The sequence below is a fragment of the Terrapene carolina genome, unplaced genomic scaffold, assembly GCF_002925995.2.
Source record: "Terrapene carolina triunguis isolate 2854851 unplaced genomic scaffold, T_m_triunguis-2.0 Scaffold33911, whole genome shotgun sequence".
In the NCBI taxonomy this organism is placed as follows: domain Eukaryota; kingdom Metazoa; phylum Chordata; order Testudines; family Emydidae; genus Terrapene; species Terrapene triunguis.
The window spans coordinates 13,899,304-13,925,159 of NW_020698262.1; the positions used below are offsets into that span (position 1 = coordinate 13,899,304).

A 25,856-nucleotide genomic window follows, 5' to 3' on the forward strand; every position below is an offset into this window, starting at 1 on the left:
AAGTGGATCCTGTGGAGGTGGGAGTTAAACAGGAGGATGGCGCTGCTGGGGATGAGGTCAGGCAGCATGCTCCAGGCAGAAGAGGCAGCACAGAGATGTCTATGGGAGAAGTGGGTGTTCAGGGCTGGAGTGGAGGGGCCTGGGAATGAGGCAATAAGAGAAGAGCACATTATTATGACTAGAATCATGTTTTTATGGTAGTGCCTAAGGCCCAGCCATGAATGACACTGCATTGTGCTCGGCTCTGTACCTGGAATCGATAGTCCTTGCCCTGAACCACTTACTTAAATCGAGAAGAGGGGAGGGCTAGAAGGGGGGAGGGTCTGTGCTGCATGGCTTCTGCAGCAGTCACCTCCTGCCCTGACATGCCACCACCTGGTTTACATATAAGCACTAGACAGACAGGTGCCTGCTTCTCTCCTTCTCTCCTGGACGTGCCGAGAGTCATGGGGGATTTCAATTCCTTCTGGCAGGCAAGTGCTTAGCCAGCATGGCCTGAAGTGCATGAGGCTACCTCGGACGGGCTGGGCCCAAGGTGACCAGATGTCCCCATTTTATAGGGACAGTCCCGAAATTTGGGGCTTTTTTTTTATATAGGCTCCTATTACCCCTCACCCCTGTCCCGATTGCTCACACTTGCTGTCTGGTCCCCCTACCCGGGCCTGGTGGCACACAGCGCGGGATGCCAATATTGTGCCCATCCTTGTCTCTACTTCCTTACACAAACACCTGGGTTGGCAGAGGGTCAGCAGCAGCGCCCTGTGGCAGGCCTCTTCCTGCCCCCTCCCCCTGCAGCCCCCTCCCCACAGAGCAGGGGCTCCCCCCGGAGGCAGAGGGGGGACTCCCAGGTAGCTGTGGCTCTGGCCAGGGAGGGGCTCGCTGCAGCCGGCCCCAGAGCTCAGCAGGGTCGGGGGGGCTCCTGCTGTGATGCGAAGTGAGATCCGCCCCTGGCTGCCTCTAGGGGGCGCCTGGGACTCAGCTGGGTCCCGCCGCAACTTATCTCACGCCGTTCACGCCTGAGGACGGAGCGTGACACAGGTGGCCGAACGGAGAGCAGCGCATGCGCGCAGGGCCACTGTGCCGTTCGGCCGCGGAGTCGCGCAGGCGCAGCGGAGAGGAGGGGCCGAGGCGGGCTCCATGTCGCGGCGGGCCCTGCGGAGGCTGCGGGGGGAGCAGCGGGGCCAGGAGCCCCTGGAGCCGGGGGGGCTGCGGCTGGGCCCCGAGGGGGCGGGGGAGGAGCCGGGCCGCGGCAGGCGGGGGCCGGAGCGGGCCGGGGTCAGCAACCTGTACGAGCTGGTGAGGGGCCGGGCCGGGCGTCCTAGCAGTGCCCCTGCCCCGGGCGGGGAGCCGGGCCGGGCCGGTGGAAGGACCGGGGCCGGGCCGGGCTGGTGGAAGCGCTGGGGTCCTAGCAGTGCCCCCTGCCCCGGGCGGGGAGCCGGGCCGGGCCGGTGGAAGGACCGGGGCCGGGCCGGGCTGGTGGAGGGGCCGGGCAGGGCCGGTGGAAGTGCTGGGGGGCCTAGCAGTGCCCCTTGCCCCGGGCGAGGGGCCGGGCCGGGCTGTAATGCCACCAGCTGCCGCCGTTAGCCCGGAGCTGCCCCGGTGTGGGGGGCGGGGGCACCGGCGGGCCCAGCGTAGGGGGTGGGGGATGTAATGGAGGCCAGGCCCCACTCCATGGCTGTCTCCAGCTCTCGGGCTGCCCCAGCGGGGCTCCTCGGCCCTTTGCCTGCAGGGGAGGGGCCGGGTGGCCGGATCCCCCCATCCCTCTGGCAGTGAGCGAGTCAGGGGATCGGGCTGTGAGAGCTTGTGCTGCTGGCCCTGCCGGCCCCTGGCCCGCCCGTGTTCACTCGGGACAAGTGAGCGGTGCCAGCGTCCAGGTACCAGCCTGGAAGTGCAGCCGGGTGGCCAGTATCTTCCAATCCTCCCCACCCCCCCGGTGGGCATACAGCTATCCAGGCTGAGCCTTGCTTCTCTCCTCATTCACATGGTGGTGTCACCTGGGAGCCCCAGTTCTGGTCCAGGTCCCCATTGCGCCAGGTGCTGTACAAATAGAGAACAAAACAGTGGCTCCTGGGTGAGACAAGAGAACAGATGGACAGGCAGACAGGGAGTAAGGAAACAAGGGCTAGGTCTACACTACAGCGGGGTTCCGACCTAAGATACGCAACTTCAGCTACGTGAATACCGTAGCTGAAGTTGCGTATTTTAGGTCGGCTTACCTGGCGGTGAGGACGCGAGAAAGTCGACCGCTGCCGCGCTGCCGCCGACTCCGCTACCGCCTCTTGTCGAGGTGGATTTCCGGAGTCGACGGTAGAGCCATCAGGGATCGATTTTACCGCGTCCTCACGAGACGCGGTAAGTCGATCCCCGATAAACCGATTGCTACCCGCCGGATCGGCGGGTAGTGAAGACGTAGCCAAGGAGACAACCTTGGTGAGCATGACAGGCTCTGATCTCAGCACACCAGCAGCTAAACTGCTGTCAAGTTTCTTGTAGGCTTCTGCTGAATGGCCAACTTTAGCTCCTGTCACGCTGGCAGGGTTTTTCTCTCTCTTTCTGTAAATGTGAGTAAAATACAGATCCCTGCTCCTGGGGTGCAGCTTTGTGCTGGTGGGAGCCAAGGCAGTGCAGACTCAGCCAAGTATCCATCCCGCCGTTCTCCCCAGATTCCTGAACCTTGTACCCCTGTCTGCACAGATAACCAATGAAGAATTGGAGGATGATCTAGGATCCAAAGAGGAGAGAGCAGAGTCCAGACTGAATGAGCAAGATGGCACAGGGAACAATGAAGAAGCTGAAACTGGCGAGCCAGAGAACGATGGGCAGAGAGCTGGAGAAGACACTCAACAACAAGACCAGACAGTGACCAAACTGCAGGTACCTGGGAATGTTCAACAATATCCACACCCATGTGAAGAGAGTTCTTACTCCCTCTTCATACTGGCACCGGTAGCTCTGTGCCTTACTGGGTTAGTGCATCAGTCTGTGACCTCTGGGGACCAGAATTCAAACAAGTGAAAATGACTGGTTACAACTGAGATGCCATTTGTCCATCTCCCCAAAGCACTGCATACCTGGGCCTGACTGACGGTGTGAGGTCTAGGGTTGGGACGGCAGGGCATTGCTGTGTTGGGAGTGAGGTGCCCGGGTAGAGCGGTCTGTTGGGAGGGCAGTGGAATACCTGGATCAGGATATGGTGATCAGCTGTGAAGAGAAAGTTACTGTAGCAGTTACTTGTGCCATTCTTACTAGTCCTATATTTTCATGAGCACTAAATTCATGCAAAATGTATGAAAGGGGAAAAAACCCCTGGTAGTTTGAAATAGAAATTATTGTCCTTTTCCCCTCCATTGGACACCTGAACTAGTTGTTGGGTGGCTTACAAGGACGGGTCTGTTGTCTTAACAAAGTACAGTGAAGCATTTGCTTTGAAGATGCACGTACGCAGAATTACATGAAGATTTCAAACAGGTACAAGGGAATGCAGGTTAAATACTGGGTTTTGGGGGGCTTGACGGTAGTGCTTTGTTGTTGGGGTTTTTTATTTTTGGTCTTAGTTTAAAAACAGTGAGGAGGATTAACAGGGTCAGGGTCGAAGATGGAAAACAGGCTCACTGTTGTATGCTGGGGGGGAAGCTTATAAGAGAAGGGGCAAGTTAGTTAAGTTAGTTCCAAATTGCAAAAACTACGTATCATCTCAGAGGTGGTGGTTGTGGAGCACTGCCTAAGCTGTGGATCCATCACCAGATGCAATATCTGTGTGGAGCCAGTAATCCTGGGAATGAGTTTTAGCTCTGTCTCCCCTGGGAAAAGAGTACATCTGTCTGCCTTGTTGGATAAGACTAGGTAGCACCACGTGCCTAAGGAGTTGTACCTAGACACAGTGGAGAGCCTGTATCACCTGTGATGTTTCTGTGGTAATGAGTGATTTTGGGAATTCCCCGGTAAAAGGAAAGAATAAACAAAAGAAACGTTAGTTACCACTGAGACTTGGGGGAGCAAAGGGAGGTTAAAACAACTTCCTCCAATCCTGAAGAAACTAAAATGTTCCTTGTATTGAATAATCAGTCCGAGACACTGGTGTGAGAATGCTGCGGTTTGCATTTAACCCCTTAAGGCTGGGAATCGATGGTTGAAGCGTTTTGTGACCTCTTGCCCTCACCCTTCCCTAATCTTGTTCCTTGTTTCAAGTGTGACAGAAATGGCTCTTTCCTAGGCCAAGCCCATGGCAGCTTGTGTTCCTGTTGGAAATGCCACCTCCACCTTCCTTGCTGCCTCCCTCCCATGCACTCACTGGCGCCTGTTGCATTTATCTCCATAGCCTGTATCAACTAACAAGCCACGGAAGAAAAAAAAGAAACGGAAGAACAAGAGAACTGCAGCTGGCGAGACTCCGGTATGTCTGCCTCAGATCTGGGATTTAGCCCCACCCTCTTCCTTCTCTCCAGGCTCGGGAGACCCCCACCAGCGGTCACCCACCTTTGTGAAGTGCTTTGAGATCCATGCACAGAAAGTGCTACGTAGTATGTTGCACTTATTTATTTGGAGGCTGTGATTCCTATTTCATAGCCTGCATTCATGTCCTCAGAGCTCAGCTGCAGGTCATTAAAGCTGGAACCTTCAAACCAGCATCTTTCATCTTCATGACTTTTGTGGTGTGGGGGGATCCTCTGGGATCTTGCTTTTTGTGCCCCTCCCTTTATTCTTTCCCATATCCTCCCAGGCCCTGCATAACAGTGACTCTTCCTGCTAGGCAGGGCTGGACGCTGCTCTCTCTAGCTGCCAGGGTTCCAGTCACTGGCAAGAGGGCTCACTTGAGAGCAGCACTGGTGTGCTGTCCTCTCGCCTTGCCAGGTCTGGGCATCATCCCCTGCATAGTGGCACATTACCGTCACTGTATTGATGCCAGTTTGACTTCTAGTAGCAAAAGCGCCACCAAGAGTGGTGGCTGGTGCTGAGTATAGTGGCAGCAAGTGGGTTTTGGACTTGTCCTTGTCAAGTGTCCTGTCCATGCAGCGGTGAATGTGTGTGTGGCTGGGGTGGGGGAAGGGCACAGATTTTGAGTCTGACTAAACTATCTCCTCCTAAGGAAGTGTGTAGGCTTTGCTCTGAGCGGAATCAGAAGCCCTGTCCCATGTGTATCCAATCCATTGTGTAATTGACATCAAGGGACTGGCTGTGATCCGTGCAGTACGCGGTACTTCGGGGGGAAGACGGTGTTCCTGTCTGACACAGGCACTGAGGGCTGACTGTTGTTAGTGGTCAGTATTTACGTAGCACTGTAACTTGTCATGGTGCTTTCGAGTTTAAAAAACGCCTATAGTTGCATCACCCAAGAGCTTATCATCTAAACCAGTGGTCTCCAAACTTTTTTGATCGCGCACTCCTATCAGTAAAAAAATTTTGAGCACACACCCCCTGCTGTGCCGTCTCTACCGTTATTGTCGAAGCCAAAAAAAAAAAAAAGCTGCTCGGACGAAGAAAAAAAAAGCGCTTGTCCTGCCGCGCACCCGTAAGGATCCTCGTGCGCTCCCCACTTTGGAGACCACTGATCTAAATCAGACAAATATAGAACATGGAAATAAAATCACCAGGGAGGGGACAGCCAAGGGTTAAAAGTACAAACTCAGACTTGTAAACACTAAGGCCAGAAGGGACCATTCTGATCATCCAGTCTGACCTGCACAGCACAGGCCAGAGAATCTCCCCCAGTGACTCCTGCCCTGAACCCAATCACTTGTGACTGAGTTAGAGCACTTGTTTTAGCACCGCAGCCAGTCTTGAGTCAAAGGCTAATGATGGAGAAAATAGCATGAGTCATCGTGTAATGGACGACCAGCAAGGCAAGTGGGGACGAGCAGCCAGCCCAGAATGGGACTTCGTACAGAAAGGCAGGAGTGATCTGTTCTCGTGCGAGCTGGGGTGAGACCGATCCTTTAATGGTTGTGATGTCTTTGCATGGTGCCTTAAGGAAGACGATGACCTGGAAGACATTGACAGCATTCTGGAGAAAATGGAGGATTCCAGTGGGCTGTCATATGAAACCAAGAGTGGTGTAATCGCAGACAGTCGGCCTCTGCTCTACGTAGAGCACAGGTAATGTGCATCGCTGCCTGTCTCCGAGGGAGCCTTCTTTGCTCGTTGCTCTGAGGTCTTTGAGCGTGTAGGGAAGTCCTGTCCCAAGGGAGCTTTGGGAGGCTTGCTGTAAAGTGCTCTCTCTGGCTTTGAGTTGGGACCATGCTGAAAAGGTGCTGCTGCATTGGTAACTGAGGGCAGCTCCTAATCTGACCACCTTTGCTTCAGTTGAAAGGCTGAGTTATTGGTAATGCTTTTGGTGTTCTGAAGAGCTGCTGCAGCCTTGCAGGGTAAAGCACCAAAACCAAATTAAACTGGGCAGATAATTTATACCTTGCAGCTGCATCCAGACAGGTTATAATCTTCCCCATTCCAACAACACTCAGGCTACATCTACACAGTGCAGCTTACAGCCGCCAGCTGTGCCGCTAAAGCCTTGCTGCTGTAAGGCGCGCAGTGTAGCCACTCTTCGCTGGCAGGAGAGAGCTCTCCCATGACACACTAAAACCATCCCCAGCGAGGGGTAGTAACTTTGTCCACACCGGCGCTTTTCATCAGTAAAGCTTTTGTTGGTCAGAGGGGTGTTTTTTTCACACTGCTGAGCAACAAAAGTTTTACTGATGAAAGTGCAACGTAGACATAGCCTCAGTGCCAAGCACAACATGGTCCATCCTCTGCGTGGGCCTGTATGGTACCGTCATGGCCTCACAGAGCTAATACCACCAGCAGTGACATTGACAGCATTCTGGAGAAAATGGAGGATTCCAGTGGGCTGTCATATGAAACCATGGGGGGAGGGATAGCTCAGTGGTTTGAGCATTGGCCTGCTAAACCCAGGGTTGTGAGTTCAGTCCTTGAGGGGGCCATTTAGGGAACTGGGGTAAAAATCTGTCTGGGGATTGGTCCTGCTTTGAGCAGGGGGTTGGACTAGATGACCTCCTGAGGTCCCTTCCAACCCTGATATAAATAAATAAATATAAATTGTCCACATGTGACCACCACCAAACTGGCTCACCCGCTGATCTCAACAGAAAGCCGAGGAATGAAATGGCCACAGATACTAGAGGGGTCCTGTCTCAACCTGGCCATACCCCACTGTACAATCGCCAGCGTGTTGTGGGTGGATCCAATCACTGGATCCCATGTGCTTCCAAGCCAGCTGGGTCAGTGGAATCTAGTCACTGTTTCTAGCCCTGGGACCATCGGGCGTGCTCCCAGCTTCCGACCTCTTGTCTGACCCCCGTCTTCGAGACATAGGGTGCTATTACCCAGTCTCTCTAGAGCCTGAACCCAGTGTCTGAGACCTGCTGAGCCCCCCAATCACTGACACTCCTTCAGAGTTCCCCCGACCTGTGGGCGCCCTGGGCTTTGAGTTGAATCACTTGGAGGACAGCATAGGTTACCCAGGGAATTTCGTAGCTGCAGTGACTTCACCCTTAAAACACTTGAGTTACAGATCTAGGAAAACAATGAAAGTCCTACGATGCCCCTCCACTGGTCTGAGCTCACCCTTGTGAGTCAGCTCCCTGCAGAGCAGAAGTAGCCTGTGCTTAAATAGGGCCCCTCTGAGCCATGTGCTCAGGCTGAGAAGCTACAGACCCACCAGGTGCTGGCCCCTCTCCCATGACCCGCTGTGTAGAAATGGGGATGGGCCAGTCGTGGACAGACGATCAAGTTGTTGGCCCCAGATTGTAGCCTGGATGCTTGTTAATATTAGTCCATCAGCCTGGTGTGTCACACTTTTCCTGGGCAGGGAGCTGGCTGGAATGCAGGACCGTGGGTTGGTTTTGGGTGTGTCCAGGGTGGTGCAGTCAGTGTCCAGCATTTTCACACACACAACGTGATAGAATTTGTAATTTGACTCAGGCGTGCACTGCTGTGTCACGTCTCTCTTCCAGGCAATGGGGTCGCTTGCCTATGCAGAATCTGCTGTGTGGATAGAGGACTTGTTCTCCAGGTCTGATAGATACCTGTTTCCATCAATTAATTCCAAAGTGTGTACACAATTTGGAAACTGGGGTCCTTTGTTTTTCTATTTAGGATCAAGCATAAGTATCCATAAAGCAGCCCGGAACAGAGGGTTCTCTGTTGATGCTTTATAGAGCCTAAATTAGTCTAAAGTTTAGACTAATTACACCAATTGCCCTCGAAAGGGCAGCAGTATTATTCCATGACTGAACATAGTCTTTGAAATGTGGCTACGATCCCTGTAGAATAACTGGTTGAATCTGAATCTTGAAACATCCTCGCATGGTTCCTAGCTTTGGGGTGTCAGATCCCTGATCTGGGCATCAGTGCAGGAGTTTGAAAACAGGCGACTTCAGTATTGGTCAAATGGGTGAACGCCGCTTCAGAAAAGCTTGCTCTGGGATTAATTCTTGGTGGTTTTCCTCACCTGTATCTTACATTTTCCAGAAACTTGAATCCAGAGACTGAGCTGAAGAGGTACTTTGGGGCTCGGGCTGTTCTTGGCGATCAGAGGTGAGACCAGAGTTGCAATATTAACTATATTTTCAAAGCATGGGTCAGTCTCTCTCCATGTCCACTGGTACCACAGACTGTACCTCCAACCCTTCTCCTAGACGGGCAGCCTAGAGAGAGTGCCCACAGGCATATTGTTTATACCCCCGTTCCAGGGCTCCTCACTTACAAGTGACCCCGAGGGTGGCAGAAATAATCATTTTTTTTTAAAAGTGAAGCACTAGATGTTTGTGTGGAGGAAGGCAAGACTTCATCCAGATTCACACCATGTCCTTGGTTTTGTTCCATGACTCTCCTCCCCCTGTAAAAAGCAACAGAGTGTCCTGTGGCCCACTTCGTCGGATGTCACATGCATCCGAGGAAGTGGGCATTCACCCACGAAAGCTTATGCTCCAATACATCTGTTAGTCTTAAAGGTGCCACAGGACACTCTGTTGCTTTTTACAGATCCAGACTAACACGGCTACCCCTCTGATACTTCTCCTCCCCCTGTTACTGTTACCTGCACTTCTAAAGCACTGTCACTGTTCTGTGTCATTATGGGGCCCTCACATTTTTCTTGTTATTCCTTTAATTTTTCTTGATCAGTTCTTGCCGCTGTAGAATCTCTGCAATTTTGTGGGGTGGGGTCTGAGTGGCCCAGTCCCTGCAGCTGGTCTCAGATCCGCTCGTGTGCTGTAGACCCAGGGAAGCTGTCCAGTGCGTGTCCTGTACTTGTGCAGGTCTCGTTATTTATTTGCAATGTGTTGGGCACTGTCCCTGCAAATGAGAAGCTGATACCCCTGCTTCAAAGAGCTTGCCCTCTGGTTGAGACATATGCAGTACAGTAGGAGCGCAAGTTCAAAGCGATGGTGGTGATAGCGGGAGAGGCCATCTCTGAGAGGCTCTGTGGAAGACGGATGCTCATTAAGAAGGAATTTGAAGGCAGAGCAGAGGTGACAAGTGCAAGGGAAGAGGGAGACGTTTCCAAGTGTAGAGGATTGGCTGTGTTCCTGGAAAGGTAGCCAGGGTTTCTTAGCTCCTCCTTATCACTGATCCTATAAACATCTTGTGAGTCCAGCCAGGAGTTTGAGACCCACTGCATGGGTCCTGGGGAGAAGGTTGGATTGGACTGACAGTCAGGGGATGGTTCTGTGAACTGGGAGTGGGAAACTATTCCAGGGGCAGGAGAAAAATTGACAAAAAGTGAGAGCTGGGGAAGGTAATCAATGGAGCGGAGAGGCTGACAGGCCAAAGCCTAGGTGGAAGCTGGCGGGCAGCCATGCAGAGCCTCGAAGGGACACCCGAGAAGTTCAACTTGATAAAACTACAGCAAAAAACACCTGGTCAAGGGGGAGACTGTGGAGGGATTTGATTAATTTCCTAGTGCTGCAGTCAGATGAGATGTTGGATCTCTTTGTCCCGAATCCAAGCGCTAGAGAGCTATCATCTGCTTCCCATCCCCATGCTTAGCTTTGGCCCAGTAAATAGAAGCTATGATGTAGTGTTTGGTTCCCACAGGCCACGGCAGAGGCAGCGTCCGTACGTTCGCAGCACATGGCTGACTGCTCCCAAGAACACCTGGCCACGTTACAGCAAAACAGGCAAGTTCTTCCCCGCTCTCGGGTGAACTGTCGGTCTCTCTGCCTCGTCCATGGGAGCACAGAGTTCCAGCCCTCGCTTTGGAACGTGCCTCCACTTCCCGCGTCCGCCCGCGTGGCCGTTACTAGAGCCTGGTTAGTGTGCAGAGTGCAGCCTGTTGTATGAGCCGCCAAGGCCACGCTCCCCTCCGCTGCTAGAGCAAACAGCGCTGTGTGTCAGTGCTGGGGCTTGCCCCTCCACTGCAAAGAGGCCTCCGAGGGCTCTCAAGTGTCTTCCCGTAGATGGCCATGCTGGCTGATCAGAGGCATGCCCGGGGAGCCAGGCTGCTGGGGTTTTTGAGGTGGTGGGGGGAAGAACTTGGAAGCATTTGCCTTAAGGGGTAAAGCACCTCGATGAGCTCTGAATGCATAGCAAGCCTGAAAACAGTCCTCTTGTGGCCCCAGTGATGTGAATGGGCTTTCTTCACCCCAGTGCTACCAGCTCTGCGCGGGCAGTGAGAAGAGCTCATTCCTGCTGGCTGGCAGAAGCTGCCTCTCTCTTCCTGAGGGAGTAATGGCTGTCCATGTGCACCCCTAGGCATTGCCATGAGGCTGCTGGAGACAAGAAGAGGAGTCCAGCACTTCACGTTTGAGCACCATCGAGAGTACCAGCAAGTGCAGTTCAGGTTCCTGGACGCAGTGGAGTCTCTGGACCCAAACAATATCGTGGTATGTCATAAAACAGGGACGCCCAGAGCGTAGCCACCAGGCCAGGTGCAGCCGGTGGAACTCCAGTGCCACCTGCACCCTGTTACCGTAATTGTGGATGTGTGACGTGATGACTACAGGTCCCAGCCTTCATTTTATTGAGCTAAGCAGCTTGGCACTGTGGGCTGGGACACGTAGCCTCCTGTGTGCCAGCAGCTTGGCTCAAGATCGGGGTGGGCAAACCTTTTGGCCTGAGGGCCACATCTGGGTATGGAAATTGTATGGCGGGCCATGAATGCTCATGAAATTGGGAGTTGGGATGCGGGAGGGGGTGCAGGCTCTGGCTGGGGGTGCGGGCTCTGGGGTGGGGCCAGAAATGAGGAGTTCAGGGTGTGGGAGGGGGCTCCGGGCTGGGGCAGGGTGTTGGAGTGCGGGGGGAGTGAGGGCTCTGGGGTGGGGCTGGGGATGAGGGGTTTGGGGTGTAGGATGTTGCTCCAGGCTGGGACTGAAGGGTTTGGAGGGTGGGAGGGGGATCAGGGCTGGAGAAGGGGCTTGGGAGGGGCTCAGGAGTGCAGGCTCCAGGCAGCGCTTACCTCAAGCAGTTCCCGGAAGCAGCGGCATGTCCCCCCCTCCGGCTCCTATGTGGAGGCACGGCCAGGCGGCTCTGCACGCTGCCCCGTCTGCAGGCACCGCCCCTGCATCTCCCATTGGCCGCAGTTCCTGGTGAATGGGAGCTGTGGGGGCGGTGCTTGGGGCGGGGGCAGCATGCGGAGCCCCCTGGCTGCCCCTACGCAGAGGAGGAGCCGGAGGGGGAACATGCCGCTGCTTCCGGGAGCTTGAGGGCCGGATTAAATCGGCTGGCGGGTCGGATGTGGCCCGCGGGCTGTAGTTTGCCCACCCCTGCTCAAGATGGAGTATTACTTGGTGAGTTGTGTAATCTCCCTAGACCACAGCTCTGTTGCTAACTGATCTGGGTCATGCAGAGGAGGTGTGGGCCGGGGGCTCCTGGCAAGTTGCCAGCATGTCCCTGGGCAGAGTTGAGGCCCTGTGATTAAGACAGTGGATGGCTCTGCATGGAGGATTCATTCTAGGTAGCCATTGAGAACAGACCTCCCGAATAAAGCTCTATTGTCCTCACTCTTCAGCTGGGAAAGTCAAAAATACTGCATAGTGGAAAGTGACCTTTAAGGGCAGGGTCTAAAATAACAGCTATTTTGTTTATAAACTAAATTGTATGGAAAAAAAAAATGTGTAGCCTTCTCCTGGTATGTTAGCAGAACAGTTCCTGCATTGAAGTTTTATTGAGTGTGTCCAAGCTAATTAAAGCGGATAGCGCCATTTATAGCACACAGTAACGAGATTACAGTGGAATTGTTCTGGGCCCGCGTGCAGTATAATTGAAACATGTTTTCTCTGAAACCCCTGCCCTAAAGGAGCACAAATGTATGCGTTTAAGAGACTTTTTTTGAAGGGGCCATTGTCTAATAAATAAGGTTCCTTCTGATTCCCTAAGGGATCCTCGTTTTCATCCCCCTTTCCTTTCCCATCTTCTGATCATAATTGCTGTTCTCCTGAGCTTAACAACTCTGCTTATTAACCAGCCCCCAGGATCACTGGTAAATGGTGCAAGGCACTTCCTCCCTTGACGGGCGTGCGACCAGCTGAGCCTCACTGACACCTCCATAAGATTCATTTTCTGGTTCCCAAGTCACTGCACAGTGTTTGCCATCCTGCCGCCCTCGCAGTGTATGACTCCCAAGGTCCAATGCACATAGAAGCAGCGTGTTGTGTAAACACTTAATCCATCCCAGCCCACTTCTCCTGTCTGCCTGTAGCTTTTGCTCCAGATGAACCCGTACCATGTGGACTCACTGCTGCAGCTCAGTGAGGTGTGTCGAATGCAGGAGGATCAGGAGATGGCCCGAGATCTTGTAGGTGAGAACTGGGAGTGAGGAACAAGTGTGCCAGTGGGCAGGTGGTGTGGGTCTGCACTGCCGAGTGCCTTGGCAGTCCTCATGGTTAGCGCCGCAGCAGCTGAGAGAGAGGGGCTCTACATTTCCTTATGATGTCTGTGCTTTGGTTACTTATGCCAAGGTAGGCAAGATTGTGGCTCTCCAGTTTTTCTCCCTGGGGTTGTGACTGCCAGTCTCTCCATATCTCCTGGCTCATACAGCTCTTTCCAAAGAGTAGGTGAGCACCATGAGTACTCAGCCATGCACCATCCAGCTAGTTCCCCACGTTCACTGGGCATCTTGCCCTATCCCAGTGTGACAGAGGACAACTGCTCAGCCCCCGCTGCTAGAAGTTGTATAGGAAGAACACAGTGTAGGAAATAGCATTTGAGCTCTGCAGTGTAATTACCATTTCTCATTAGAAGCTGACTCTTCAACCCCCCCATAGGGCTTGTCTACATGACTAGTTAGTGTGCGGCAAGCCGGGATGTGAACCTACAGCACACCAGCCTGTCACTCAGTCACATCCCAGGTGGTTGCAGTTTGGTGGGTGCTGGTCAGTCGGAGGAGCAGGGTTTGGCCAGACGTGAGACCTTTGAGGATGGCAGAGGGCAAAGGGGGACTCTTGGAGGACCAGCCCCTCCAGAAAGCTCTGAGGAGGCTGGATTGTGATTTTCACAGGATGGGAAATGTAGCTGTTGAAAGATCAGAGGGTCCAGCAAAGCCCCTGGATTCTGGCTTGAAGCTAGTGGACCTGTATGGGTTGAGCCCTGGGAAGCACGTTTCTGGAGTGTAACGGTGCCAGTTCTAAGCCCTTCGTTAGGAATGCAGGGGTCAGTGTACCGAGACCCTGCCGTGGGATTCAGGGTCACTGCTGAGTCATGCTGGTATGCAGGTCCAGCGAGGACAGAGGAGCTCTTAGACGGGAAGCTCTGGGAGGCAACTTATACTGAGTTCTCTGTGCTGGTGTCCTGTTGCCAATAAAACTGAACCTCGGAAAGGGGCAATAACTCAAGGTCCATGTGTGCCGCTGAGAGCAGGCCGGGGACTCCGCCTGGTCCTGGGATGCTTGAGTCTCAGCCTCGTGGAAAAGAGTGCTGGGTGTGATCCGCAGAGCCAGACATGTGCAGATAATGACGGAGTCGCTGGCGAGCCGGGGCAGTGCCAGGAAACCAGGGTTGCTGCCGATTGGAAGGTATCGGATGGAGGCGATGCCAGGCCCCACAGGCTAGAACAGAATCTGTGGGTTTGAATCCCAAGATAGCTGTGCAGCTGGTTCATCCTTGAGCCCAGGCCGCCTCCTGATGAATTTTTGTTCAAAATCCTATTACCCAAAACATAGAACTGGGGAAAGGTGGCTTGCCCACAGTCCTCTGTACAGCACAGATCCAGCCAGGAGGGCGTGTTCCGCTTAAGTAACTGGGCTCCCTCAGCCTTTGGGTCTCTGCTGAGACTGCCAGACTAGTCATTGGTGTGGCCATGGCCCTTGCTAGGAAACGCAGACAGCATGGTCCCTGGGCTGTAGGCCCCGAGCAGCCATTAGTCAGTGGTGTCCGGGGGGCTGGATTTGACTGTCAGATTGGGAAGTGGGGGTGAGGTGTGGCCGTGCCCCTAATAATGCTTGTGTTGTGTGCAGAGCGAGCGCTGTACAGTCTGGAGTGTGCATTTCACCCTGTGTTCAGTCTCACCAGTGGAACCTGCAGGCTTGATTACCGGAGACCTGAGAACAGGTGGGGACCTCCCTCTTCTGTGCATGGTGTTGGGATGGGGAAATGAGATTCAGCCTGAGTGAGCTGTTCACCCACATTCAATGTCCAGCTAATCCGAGCCCCAGCTTCTGCAGCTGGGCAGGAAACAGCAGACGGGTGCAGAAGCTGCTTGCCCCTCAGTACCTTGAATTTGCTCGTGCTGCCAGTTCCAACTTGATGTCAAACTTCTTTTGGTCACAATTCAGGTGCTTCTCCAGCTCTGACATTAGCACCCCCCCCCCCCCCCCCCCCGCAGTCCCCCCCCACCTGTAACTTGAAAGCCATGAGGAGCTTGTGGCAGCTGCTGTGGCTGAGATGCATGTCTGTTGTAAGCCTGTGCAGTCAAATTGGAATAGAATCCCTGACTCCCTCTCCTGCCTTCCAGATCCCCTGGCCCCAGCTCTGTAACATCCACACACTAAAGTATCTTCCTGGGGAGGACAGCCTGAGTTAGGATCCCCCAGCTCATCCCGTTCAGTACAAACCAGGAACTCGAGACGGAGACATGGACCAGTTCCTGGAAAGAGGAGTCAGGACCTGGCTGTCCACATTCCTGCACTAGAACCAGATACATAGATCTGCCCTTGGCATCCCGGGCAGCCGGGTTCAGGCCCCGTGTTTCCCCTTTTCAGAAGGAGCAGGGTGATGTGGTTCTTTTCTGCCCGTGTATTTTTCAACGTGTTTCTGCTTTGGCCTTTGCAGAGCTTTCTACCTGTCTCTCTTCAAACACATGATCTTCCTGGAGAAGAGAGGCTGTCCCCGTACAGCCCTGGAGTTCTGCAAACTTATCCTGAGGTAAAGAGCGGTGCTGGGTCCTTCTAGTTTGGGTTCCCTTGAGGGAGAGTGTGCAGAATCCATACGGCATCCTCATTGGGCTGGAGCTGAGATTTCTGGTTGCCATAGAGTGCAGGTTCTGAACACCGCATGGGCCTTGTCTGCACCAGGCTTGGCAAAATTTCCCACCATTGCAAGTCCATCAATGCCCAAAGGCCCTGGTGTAGACAGAGCCTGAGCGGTTCCATTGGGGCAGGTATTGGGCAGACAGGAATTTCTTCTGCCTCACTGCTCTGCTGCTGCTTTTGACAAGATGGAGGGATGCTGGGTAGCCCAGGCCTGGCCAGGGAGTTCAGTGCAGGCCGTGGCTGATGTTCCGCCCGGTGGCCTGGCTGATCAGATCAAGGTGGAGCTTTGCACACCGGGACCTGTTGTCCCAATGGGCTACACGTGAGTCTGGCTACCAGTCTGCTCTGACTGAGTGCTCGGCCTCCTGGCCGTTAGCAGTGGGGTTCCAGGGAAGGTGCACATCACCCTCATGCAGTGCGCTGGGCGTTGCGAGGTCCAGGAACCAGAGATCAGTGTTGGGTCTGACTCTGCCGGCTGCCTGGGCTGTCTCTGGACTCTGGGACAATCGGCACACTTGACTATTCCATAGCTTCTGAGGCCAGAAGGGACCTTTGTGATTGTCTAGGCTGACCTGCATAACGGGGCATAGAATTTCCCTGAATTACTTCCTGCTTCAGGTGCAACAGCTGGAGTTGAACTAGTTCAGTGTTTCTCAATCTTTTTGATACCAGGGACCGGCTTGCTGCCTTCCTAAACTGTGTCAGGGAGATCTCAGGACTGGGGCTGGTCCACAGACCGGTCGTTGAGAAACACAGAGCTAGAGCAGTGCAGTTTACACCTCACCTTTAGCATTGACAGGAAAATTGTGCTCTGTACCTGTACTTTCACTGCAGGCAGCTTGGACTCCCTTTTGGGCAGGATCCCTCTGTCCCCCTCTAGGCCCATAGACTTATTCTGTATTTGCCTGGCCCTGTGCTTCCCAGCCCTGGCTAGACGCTGCCTTGTCTGAGTGGCCTTATCGTCCTGCCATGTGGCAGTGATTGTCCTTCCCTCATCGGCGCCATCCCACGAACCGTGACCAGTTTGGGGGGCTAGCGGGTTGAGTCTTAACCCAGCAGTCTGGTCGGATTTCGAGCGAGTAACTCTACTGTGAGCTTTTGTAATGCTGCTCTTCTTGTTCGTCCCTTCCCCCTCTCCTAGCCTTGATCCGGAGAATGACCCGCTGTGTGTGCTGCTGCTAATTGATTTGCTGTCGCTCCGCGCTAGAGAATACTCCTTCCTGACCCGCATGTTCCAAGAGTGGGAGGTGAGTTGGCAGCAGGCTCCCCTGGTGGGAGGCAAGTGGGAACTGGACAAGAGCAGACTCCTGGGGCTCCACACCCTTCAGTGACCTGTGTCTGTGAGCGCTGGGCTGAGAAGGGGGGCGAGGGCCAGGCTGCTTGTACCAGTACTGCAGACACCCACTGGAATGGACCAGAAGATACCAGGCTTGGCTCTCCTGAACCGGGGGTTCTGAGTGCTGTATAAGAAATTGTGTGAGTTTGGTATCACTTTGTCCATTGTACAGATGTGCACACTGAGGCACAGAATGGGAAGTAATTCTCCAGAAGTTACGCAGTGAGAAGTGGCACCCACAGGAGTGTAGCCTAGCAGTCTTGAGACTAGCACCAATGTTATCATTGCTTGGGAAATCTGTCTTTCGTCTTCAGGGTCACCGGAACTTGTCCCAGCTCCCAAACTTTGCCTTCTCGGTTCCGCTGGCGTATTTCCTTCTGAGCCAGCAGGAAGAGCTCTCGGAAGTGGAGCTAAGCCAGGCACGGGAGAGAGCTGCCCACCTTCTCCAGCACGCGCTGATCATGTTCCCGAGCGGTAAGTGTGGTGGCAAACAGCCCCAGAACGTTTGGTTTAGGATTTATCCACAAAAACAATGGCCAAATTCTCGGTGACCGAAGGCAGATTTCGTATTCCTATAATGGAGCAGATGGCACTGCCCCTTCTCAGGACAGAGATGTGGCTCTCAGATGCTAGGTCTCAAGATGCAGGGCAGCACAGTCGCTCAGCTTGAGGTGGAGTGCTGCGTGTTAGGCCTTTAGTCTGGGGAAGTGGTGACTCCCAACTGATGGGGGAACGTGGCCTTATGCCACATGCATCATATGGCAGTGGGGCTAGTCAAAGACTGTAGAACTTTATGGGCAATATTTGGCACCCTCAGCCTTCAATACGTTAGAACGAGGTCAGTAACTGTCCATGTCTTCTCCCTACCTCTATGCTATTCCCCTCCTAGCTTGCACAGCTCTCGGTGCCTCTCCCCCATGTATAAACATACACATCACATGCGCACAGGTTGGGGGCAGGGGCACAGATTCTGAGTCATCACAGGAAGATGCTTTGATCCAAGCAGATTGAGCAGATTTACTGTCTGCTGTTTATCTCCGCTCTCCCTCCGAGGCACCATTACGCTTTAGATGCTCTGTATGTGGCTCCTATCACTGTCACTTTCATCCTGCTGATGCTTCTGTTCCAGAGACGAGCCATGTAGCGCCTCTGGGCCAGGAGGGGACGTAGATTGCCAGAACTGACGTAGCTTAGATCTGCTCTCCCTGAACAAAGGGGTCCAGTTTGTGTTGACTCTTGCTATAACCCATCCTTTCTGCTGCTGGTCATGAGGATGAAAATAAAACCTGTATTCAAGTTCAGAAGCTAGCAGTGTTAATTTCACGACATTGTACCTTGTTCCTTTTGGCATTTTATTAAATGCTTATGCAAAGCTCTGGATGGTGATTTAAAAAAAAAAAAACTTTAAACGTTTTATGTAGCAGATGTAGCATGCTATGTGAACAAAGGTCCTATTTCTGCTGTCCGTTAAATATAATAAAATGTGCAACAAAATCTTCAACCATAAAGTTGGAAATCGTCCTCTTCCTATGTATCTGGTGCTTGAGGCCTTGTCTACACTTATGGGGGGATGGACTCATGGCGATCGATGCATCAGCGGTCTATTTAGCGGGTCTAGTGAAGACCCACTAAATCGACTGCAGATCGTTCGTGGTAAGCAGGTCTAAGCTACGTCAACTTGAGTTACGTTACTAATGTAACTCAGATTGCGCAGCTTAGATCGGTTTTCCCCTGTAGTGTAGACGTGGCCTGATTCTAGGAAACCACCTGCTCTCCCCAGCTGGCCTTTGTCCCAGTTCTAGGAGCTCTTTGCAGCCACTGGTGACCTGGAGCTCTGGCAGTCCCTGTCTGTGCTGAAGGTGTCACTGATTTTCTCTTGCAGTTCTCATGCCGTTGCTGGATCACTGTAGCGTGCAGCCAGACTCCAGGGTCGCTTCACATTCTTTTTTTGGACTCCAAGCTCAGATAAGGTAAGAGCTGCCCAAGCTTTTCAACAGCAGGAATCAAAGCTTCGCCTTGCAGCGCTGGCGGGTTTCTCCACTCGTTCTGCGGTCTGCATTTCCAGGAACTGAGGAGAGGAGAATTGTTTGTCCCAGCAGGGAGTGGGAGGGGGAGAGAAGGCTGTTTGCTCATGGGAGGCACTTGGGTAGCAGGCTGATGGGGACCCATAGGAGAACCCAGATAGATAATGCCCAGTAGAAACCCCCAGCTTAATATAGGTAGGCGATAGGTTCATCTTGGGCCTTGCAAGTGTCTGTCCCTGCTGCAGCAGACGCTAGTGTGTGCATGTGACCTGGGCAGGCTGTCTCCTCCCAGTCCTTGTCTGGCTTGGGGGGTTCTGTGCCCTGTGATCATCTGACTGCCTGGATCTCAGGGAAAGGTGGGGCACTTTCTCACCCTCTCCCTGTCCGGGCTGTTTTGGGAACAGCACTCAGTCGTTCGAGACACAAAAAGCTGGTGGAGGCTGGTGCAAATAGCAAACCCAGGAGATTGCAGCTCGTTGTTCAGCGTGAGAGTCTGAGACAGGCCTCGGTGTGGGCTGGGGTGAGCAGTGCCTGCTGTGTTATAACGCTCTATGTCCCACAGCCAGCCTCCTGCGTTGAACCAGCTGGTCTCCCTGTACGTAGGAAGGACCCACTCCCTGTGGAAGGACCCTGCCATCATGGCCTGGCTGGAAACCAATGTCCATGAAGTGTTACGGAGGGTGGACACGAGTGAGCCAGTGGTGGAGGAATTTGCACAGAAGTGAGTACTGTTGGCTGAGGCCGACCGCTCTTCCGTACTAGATAACCTAGAACCTTCGATGTTAGAGATGGAGGCACCGAGATGCTCTGATGAGGGGGGATCTAGAGCTAGATAAAAGAGCCTTGTTGGTCTTGGACCCTATCCCAGGCATTCCCCGGCCAGGCCCAGAATGCTGCGTGCAATCTGGCATGTAGAACTGCACTGCACAATCAATCTGGATCTAACCACGCCAGTCGATGGCCTCTAGGATCCCTGATTTTTGTGGGGTTAATTAGAGGGGAGAAGTGAAGGCAGAGGGGAACACCGCCTGGGTCCTAGCGCCCTCCAGGGGTGGCAGGGGTGGGGCCATCTCCCCTGCTGTTCTCGGTTTGGGGGAGGGATGGCCCCATTTTATGCTCTTGGCCCAGTTGCTTCTGCAGCTGCTTTCACTGGTGGGAGAAGCTTTGGGGCCAGGAAGGTGAAGTCTTAGTGAGATGGGGCCAGCGTGGAGGTGAGCTGCGAGTCAGGGGTTCTCAAACTTCATTGCACCGTGACAACAAAAATTACTACACGACCCCAGGAGGGGGAACCGAAGCCTGAGCCCGCCCAAGCCCCAGTGCCCCGTGTCGGGGGACCAAAGCCCAAGCCGCATCGCTCTGGACAGGGTGGCCAAAGCCCAAGGGCTTCAGCCCCAGGCCGGGGGCCTGTAACCTGAGCCCTGCTGCCCAGGGCTGAAGTCCTCGGGCTTTGGCCCCTGGCCTCAGCAAGTCTAAGCCAGCCCTGGCAATCCCATTAAAATGGGGTCCCAACCCACAGTTTGAGAATCGCTATATCTGTGGCCCAGTAGAAGGTTCCGTTCTTTGCTTTCCTTGCTCTGACTCTGGCCTGGCTGTCAGCAGGGCCTTGCAATGAACCTGAGAAGCAGGCGGATTTCCTGCTAGCAAAGTCTGTCTGTGTAGGCCGCTCCCTCCTTGGCAGAGAATGACCAGGCCAGCTGGGGGGAGATCTGACCTTGTCACACTGCTCAGGGCAGGGATGTGCTCCTCATAGAATGACTTGGGAGGCAGAGACGGGCGAGGCGTGGGTGGAGTGAGCACTTTGAAGTAGGGATTGGCTTGCCAGGTCCGTGGAATGCAGTGGGGGGGGCGGGGGGCTGGGGCTGTTGGGCATCTCAGCAGCATTCCTTTGAGGCCGCTTGGCTCCCTTGGTGTGGTGGGCCCACTGGAGAGCACCACCTGGGCGGTATGGCCGCTCTCACCGGCACACGAGCAGCCACTGACTGCCAGGCGAGGGAGGGGCTGATTGGCACATCCCGTAGGAGACTGAGATGAAGCTGCGGCTGCCACCAGGGAATGCAAACCTTGTCAGTGCCGTAGTGCATCGTGGTGTGCGTCAGTGACACCGTTCCCTGTCCGCCCTTAGGCGCAAGGTGCGGTATCAGAGCGCCCCCAGAAACATCTCTCGCCATGTGATTCTCTCGGAGCTGAAAGAAGCCACGGCAGCACTGCCCCTGGTGAGTAAAAATGGGGCATTGTGTCTGGTGTCACACGTGCTTCACGGCCCCCCCGGCCATGTCAGACCAAGCCCAGTGGGGCTCTTGGACGGAGACTGACGTAGCACCTCCCCCTTTGGTCTCCTGTACGTCTCTGCTTCACTGCCTTTGGGGCCCCCACAGAGAACCCCTCCTCTGGTAGCTGGGCGTTCTGGGGCCAGGCAGAGTGCTGCAGCAGGCGAGGGGGAAAGCCCAGCCAAAAATAGGTCCCAGGCTTAATAGTGTCACTAACGACTAGCAGCGGAAACACCTCGGTCCGTTGTACCAAGGCATTGTGTGTGTTCCCTCAGAGTGCCTTGTCCCAGGGCTGGGAATAGGGTGTGCAAAGGTGGCTGTGAGTGTTTGGTCGTGTGGGTATTTCTTTAATCCGTTACTAAGGTACCATCCAGGATACAGCAGCACGTGGTGTCCCGGGACACTAACCAGACTTGTCCTGCTATGCCTAGGGACAACTAGGGCCATGACAAGGCTGCTGTGATTGTCTTAATGCTACATGGGGCTATGTACCAGCAGGAACTTACTATCCTAGGTCAGTTGTGTGCATTCTCTGCCCCTGCCGTGGGACACTGTTGCTCCATTAGACAGCAGGCATGAGAAGTTAGCAGTGTTCTGACATGGGGTCTGATTTTTGTCCCTCTTTTTGAAGGAAGTGACATCCCAGCCTGTAATAGGGTTTGACCCCCTACCTCCCTTGGACTCCATCACTTCCTATACAAGACCAGAAAGGTACTTCTCCACTTCGGATTCATGCCTGTCTGCATAGCTCAGCTGTTCGCTTTCACAAGTGCCCAGCCACACAGCGGGATGGACGCTAATGAAACATTCTCAGGGCTTGGTGTTAAATCTTTCTCCATCTGAGAACAGTCGAACCATTTGACTTACAGCGCTCAATGAGGTGTATGAACCATACAGACAGGGGTTGTGTCTTGCCACTTTTGTGGGGTGGTAGCTGACTGTGGGTCACCATCTGAGACAGTCTGCAGAGGCCACTGCTTCAAAATGTCACTCTGTATCAACCTCTCTGAATGTGGTAAGGCTCCCCTCCGGGTGGGGTTTGGGATAGACGCCATGACGGCTGGCTGTTTTGTATCCTGCACGTTGCAAAGGTGTGCAGAAATCTGACCACAGCCTGTATCCCTGTGGAAATGCTCCTGCCTCGAGTAGAGACTCGCTAAACTGGGGGTGATAGAATCCAAACAAAGGTGAATCTCAGCATCTTGCTTCAGGTAACCCTACCCCAACCTGGCGCTGGGCTTACGCAAAGCTGTGCATTGCTAAAGAACAAAGTGAGATTGTACAGGAGCTGGGGGTCTTCATGCAAGGCTGGGATGAGCGTGGGAGAGTCAAATACAAATGTCCTTTGTTTCACTGAATGGGATTGTTTGGGTTTTTCTTTTCCAGGGCGACTCATCCATCCAATGAAAGCACTTTATCTCTCTTCTTTCGATCATTGTTGCCAAATTTTACCTTACAGGTATGTTAAATGAATCTGTAACTGCTGCACACATGTACTAGCATGTGTATGGAATTCCACACCGAACCTTCCTACCCAGTGTTGTGTTGTGCATGCAAGCAAACCATTGCGCCGTAACTGGAGGTTGCATGTGTAACTACCACAGTTAAACACACACTTTCAGAATGTAGTTCAGCCGGGGTTCTCAGATACAAACACGGGGAGGATTTTGACCTGGGAAAGGACTTGTCTTCCTCAGTTGCAAAAAGCCTTTTCATCCCATGTATCCTGGAACAGCTACATTTAATGGCTTGTGTCAGTCAATTAAATCTGAAGGCAGCAGTTCGGGTTCTCGCCCTTTGTAAGGTCTGTTTGCATGCAGAATGTGTGTGGGAATCTTCCTTTCCGTCAGTGCGTCCGAGCGTTCTCATCCCTGCGGCTGGTGAAGAGAGCATTCCGAAGAGAATCATTTCAAGACAGGCTGCTTCCATTCACCAGGAAAGCTGGGTGCCACAGCAGCAGGCATGTTAGCAGCATAACTACCATCTCATCCGAGAAACAAGGAGGCCGAGTCTCTGTTCGTGTTGAAATTTTAACTGCAAGCGGCACTAATTCTATAGAATTGCTTGGGTTTTTGAAGCGAAATCCAGAACTGTTCAGCGTATAGATCTTACCGCTTTGCTGGCGGAGCATGTGAATAGCTGTAACTAGCTTCTTACACATGGACGCTGCATCCAGATTTCAGTGCTGAGCTTACGACAAAACGTAACTGCACGCTCGCTCCTGTGCTTTCAGATGCTTTTTATATTAAAAACTAGCAGAGACCAGGCTCGGTGGTAACTATTCATAGGCCAGGCTGGGTGTTTGAGTTCCACCATATCAATTAGTCCCCTGCAGTTGGGGGTAGACAACAGCTCCCTTTCTGAAGCTGAACTGTCCTTTTTTTAACCACCGTGTAATTAAACCAGCGGAAGGAATTTTGCACCATGTTTTGGAATGTTTGGAGTGTGAAAGTGAGTTCATAATAACCAGTTTTGCTCCCTTAACTATAGCAGTTGCTGTAATACCTTGTATCAGAGGGGTAGCCGTGTTAGTCTGGATCTGTAAAAAGCAACAGAGAGTCCTGTGGCACCTTATAGACTAACAGATGTATTGGAGCATGAGCTTTCGTGGGTGAATACCCACTTCGTCAGACGCATGTAATACCTTGTGACTTTCTCGCGCTTCCTCAGTGCTTCATAACCATGATACAGCAAAGCTCACAACATTTGTCCTCCCTCTTGCTCAGATGGGGGAAACTGAGGCACAGAGAGGGGAAATGACTTGTCATTCCGAAATAGAGGTCACATCTCCTGATTCACAGGCCTGTGCTTTGACCATGTTTGCTTTCCCTGAGTGGTCTAAAATTCTGACACTCTCCAAAGCTGCTCAGGGGTCAAGTGCACATCTGAGATGATTGACTCCTAGTGCAAGTCATTCACTGAGCTTCTACCCCAGGGCAGCCTGAAATCTGAATGCCCCGATTCTTGTGGGTTTAAAGGCCAATCCGCTTTGAGCAGTTCAGCGCTGGGGGCTCTCAATCTCCCTGTTCTCACTACGTGCCTTGCGCTGTGTTGCAGGGGGAGGTCAGACAAGATGGAGATGAAGAGGCTGGAGCTGGGCAGGATCTAAACCAGGGTGTGAATAGGCTAATGGCAGCCATGCGGGACATGCTGGCGAATATCCAGTTCCAGGAGCCTCCGCGAGACGAAAACCCCGACGGAGACGCGGACTGGGACTGAAACCAGACCAAGCCCCGTCCCCACACCGCGCTGTGTAATTATGTTCCTGATTGGGGGGGCACTGTAATAAAGAGTCACGCAGAGCAGGGAGGCCGGGTCCTTGACGTCCTGCTGCTTTGGCCATGCATAAAAGGGCTCAGCTGAGGGATGGATGGGCACAGGTTTGTCCTGGATTTAAAAAGCCCTTTTTAGTCTCTCCATAACTTCCAGCCTGCTGGAGCTGGAGTCCTCTCGGGCCGCTGCTTTGCAGGGGCGAACGCCGAGTGGAAACCGCACTGAGTCTAATGCAGCACTAGCAGCCAAGCTGTTGTCCCCTCCCTCCTGCCTGCCTTCCATGCCCCACACAGGCCTTGCCGGGTAAGATCCTCAGGACCCTCCATTGCTGCCGCCCTCTTCCGCAGCTGGCAAGTGCTCAGGGCAACGACTGGCCCCACGCTGCCTCTCTCTGCCCCTGTGTTTTCTGCCCCCCTGGTGGGCACTGCGTGAGGAAGAGCCAGCTGCACCGCGCTGCTCCAGGCTAGTGCGTCGGCAGGGCAGAGAGTCGCTGCCTTTGCAGCCAGAGGTGTCAGCACGGCTGCTGCTGGGACGCCAGCTCATAGAGCTCAGTCTCGCAGAGCAGGGCCTCATGGCATTGCTGGGAGCCAGTCCAGATCCTTCGCCCATCTGGGGACGGCCCTGGGGCAGCAGGATGGCTCTAGTGCCACTCTCCCGGCGGCATAGCCATGGTGGCCGTGCGTGCTGCCTGCCTCCGGGAGAGCGGCACTAGAGCCTCACATGGCTTGGGAGGAAGGGGGCCTGCGTTTCATCCTGTCCTTTAGCTCCCGTGCGTGACTCTAAAGGGGGTCAGGGCACAGCCCTGTGGCATGGAGTGCAGGGAGGAATCCTACACTGCCCCACAAGGGGAGAGATGCAGGATGCCCAAACGTGGCCATCTGAGCCTGGGGGAAAGGAAGAGAAGCCTTCCCTGTCCCCCTGCTCTGCTTTCATCTTCGTGCTGCTTCGCACCCAGTGCCTTGGGGAGTGCAGAGCAAGCTGGGGCCACAGCCAGCATCCCGCTAATCAGACTCATGTGAGCAGCCGCTGAGCTTTTGAGTGGGGCAGGGGGAATTAAAATTCCGCTGTAACAAAGTTAGCTCTGCGGCGTTTAACTCCTGTCCTGCCGGGAGCCATGCAAAGGGTCTGGCCTGAGACAAGTGCTGGGGCTTAGCCTCCATCCGGACTGCAGCAGCTACGCGTTCGTCTACACTCTCAGTGCCTCCACCTGCTCCCCCCTGCGTCTCCCGGGGGCCCTTGGAGGAAGGGTCATGCTAAGGGAGACGGAGTCCTACAGCACAGCCCAGGCCCTTGGCTTTAAATCATTAAAGCTAAGGATGCAATGAACCAAACGTAGTTCTCAGCCGTGCACCCCTAGGTCAGTTCCAGGCACTTCGATTTAGTCGAGGACCCTGGATGGCCCTTGGAATGACAGAACCAACTTTTATGTGAGAGAAACGATTGGTTGGGCAATCAGGCGTCCCACGACCATTTACATGGGTTCCCCCGTTATGCTCACCGTCCAAGACGGAATGGTGTATCGATGGGCCGGCAG

General features: G+C 53.8%; 1 protein-coding gene across 1 annotated transcript; it reads left to right on the forward strand.

Annotated features, from left to right (window-relative positions):
* Window positions 1–1,137: 1,137 nt before the first annotated feature.
* Window positions 1,138–24,352, forward strand: LOC113409653 (transcription factor 25-like). Its single transcript, XM_026663810.1, has 18 exons — window positions 1,138–1,296; window positions 2,695–2,874; window positions 4,319–4,393; window positions 5,969–6,093; window positions 8,488–8,553; window positions 10,054–10,136; window positions 10,711–10,841; window positions 12,656–12,755; window positions 14,409–14,502; window positions 15,223–15,315; window positions 16,564–16,669; window positions 17,073–17,232; window positions 18,641–18,728; window positions 19,345–19,503; window positions 20,905–20,995; window positions 21,681–21,760; window positions 22,436–22,508; window positions 24,107–24,352. Exons 1-18 carry the CDS (start codon window positions 1,138–1,140, stop codon window positions 24,266–24,268), a joined length of 2,025 nt encoding a protein of 674 aa, XP_026519595.1. The 3' UTR covers window positions 24,269–24,352.
* The last annotated feature ends 1,504 nt before the right edge of the window (window positions 24,353–25,856 follow it).

Bases quoted from the DNA above. Each gene is read 5' to 3' on its own strand.
- LOC113409653 (XM_026663810.1), top strand. From the start codon at position 1,138: ATGTCGCGGCGGGCCCTGCGGAGGCTGCGGGGGGAGCAGCGGGGCCAG. The intron at 4,394-5,968 runs GTATGTCTGCCT...TGGTGCCTTAAG, and splicing joins CTGCAGCTGGCGAGACTCCG to GAAGACGATGACCTGGAAGA. The intron at 17,233-18,640 runs GTAAGTGTGGTG...TTTCTCTTGCAG, and splicing joins GCTGATCATGTTCCCGAGCG to TTCTCATGCCGTTGCTGGAT.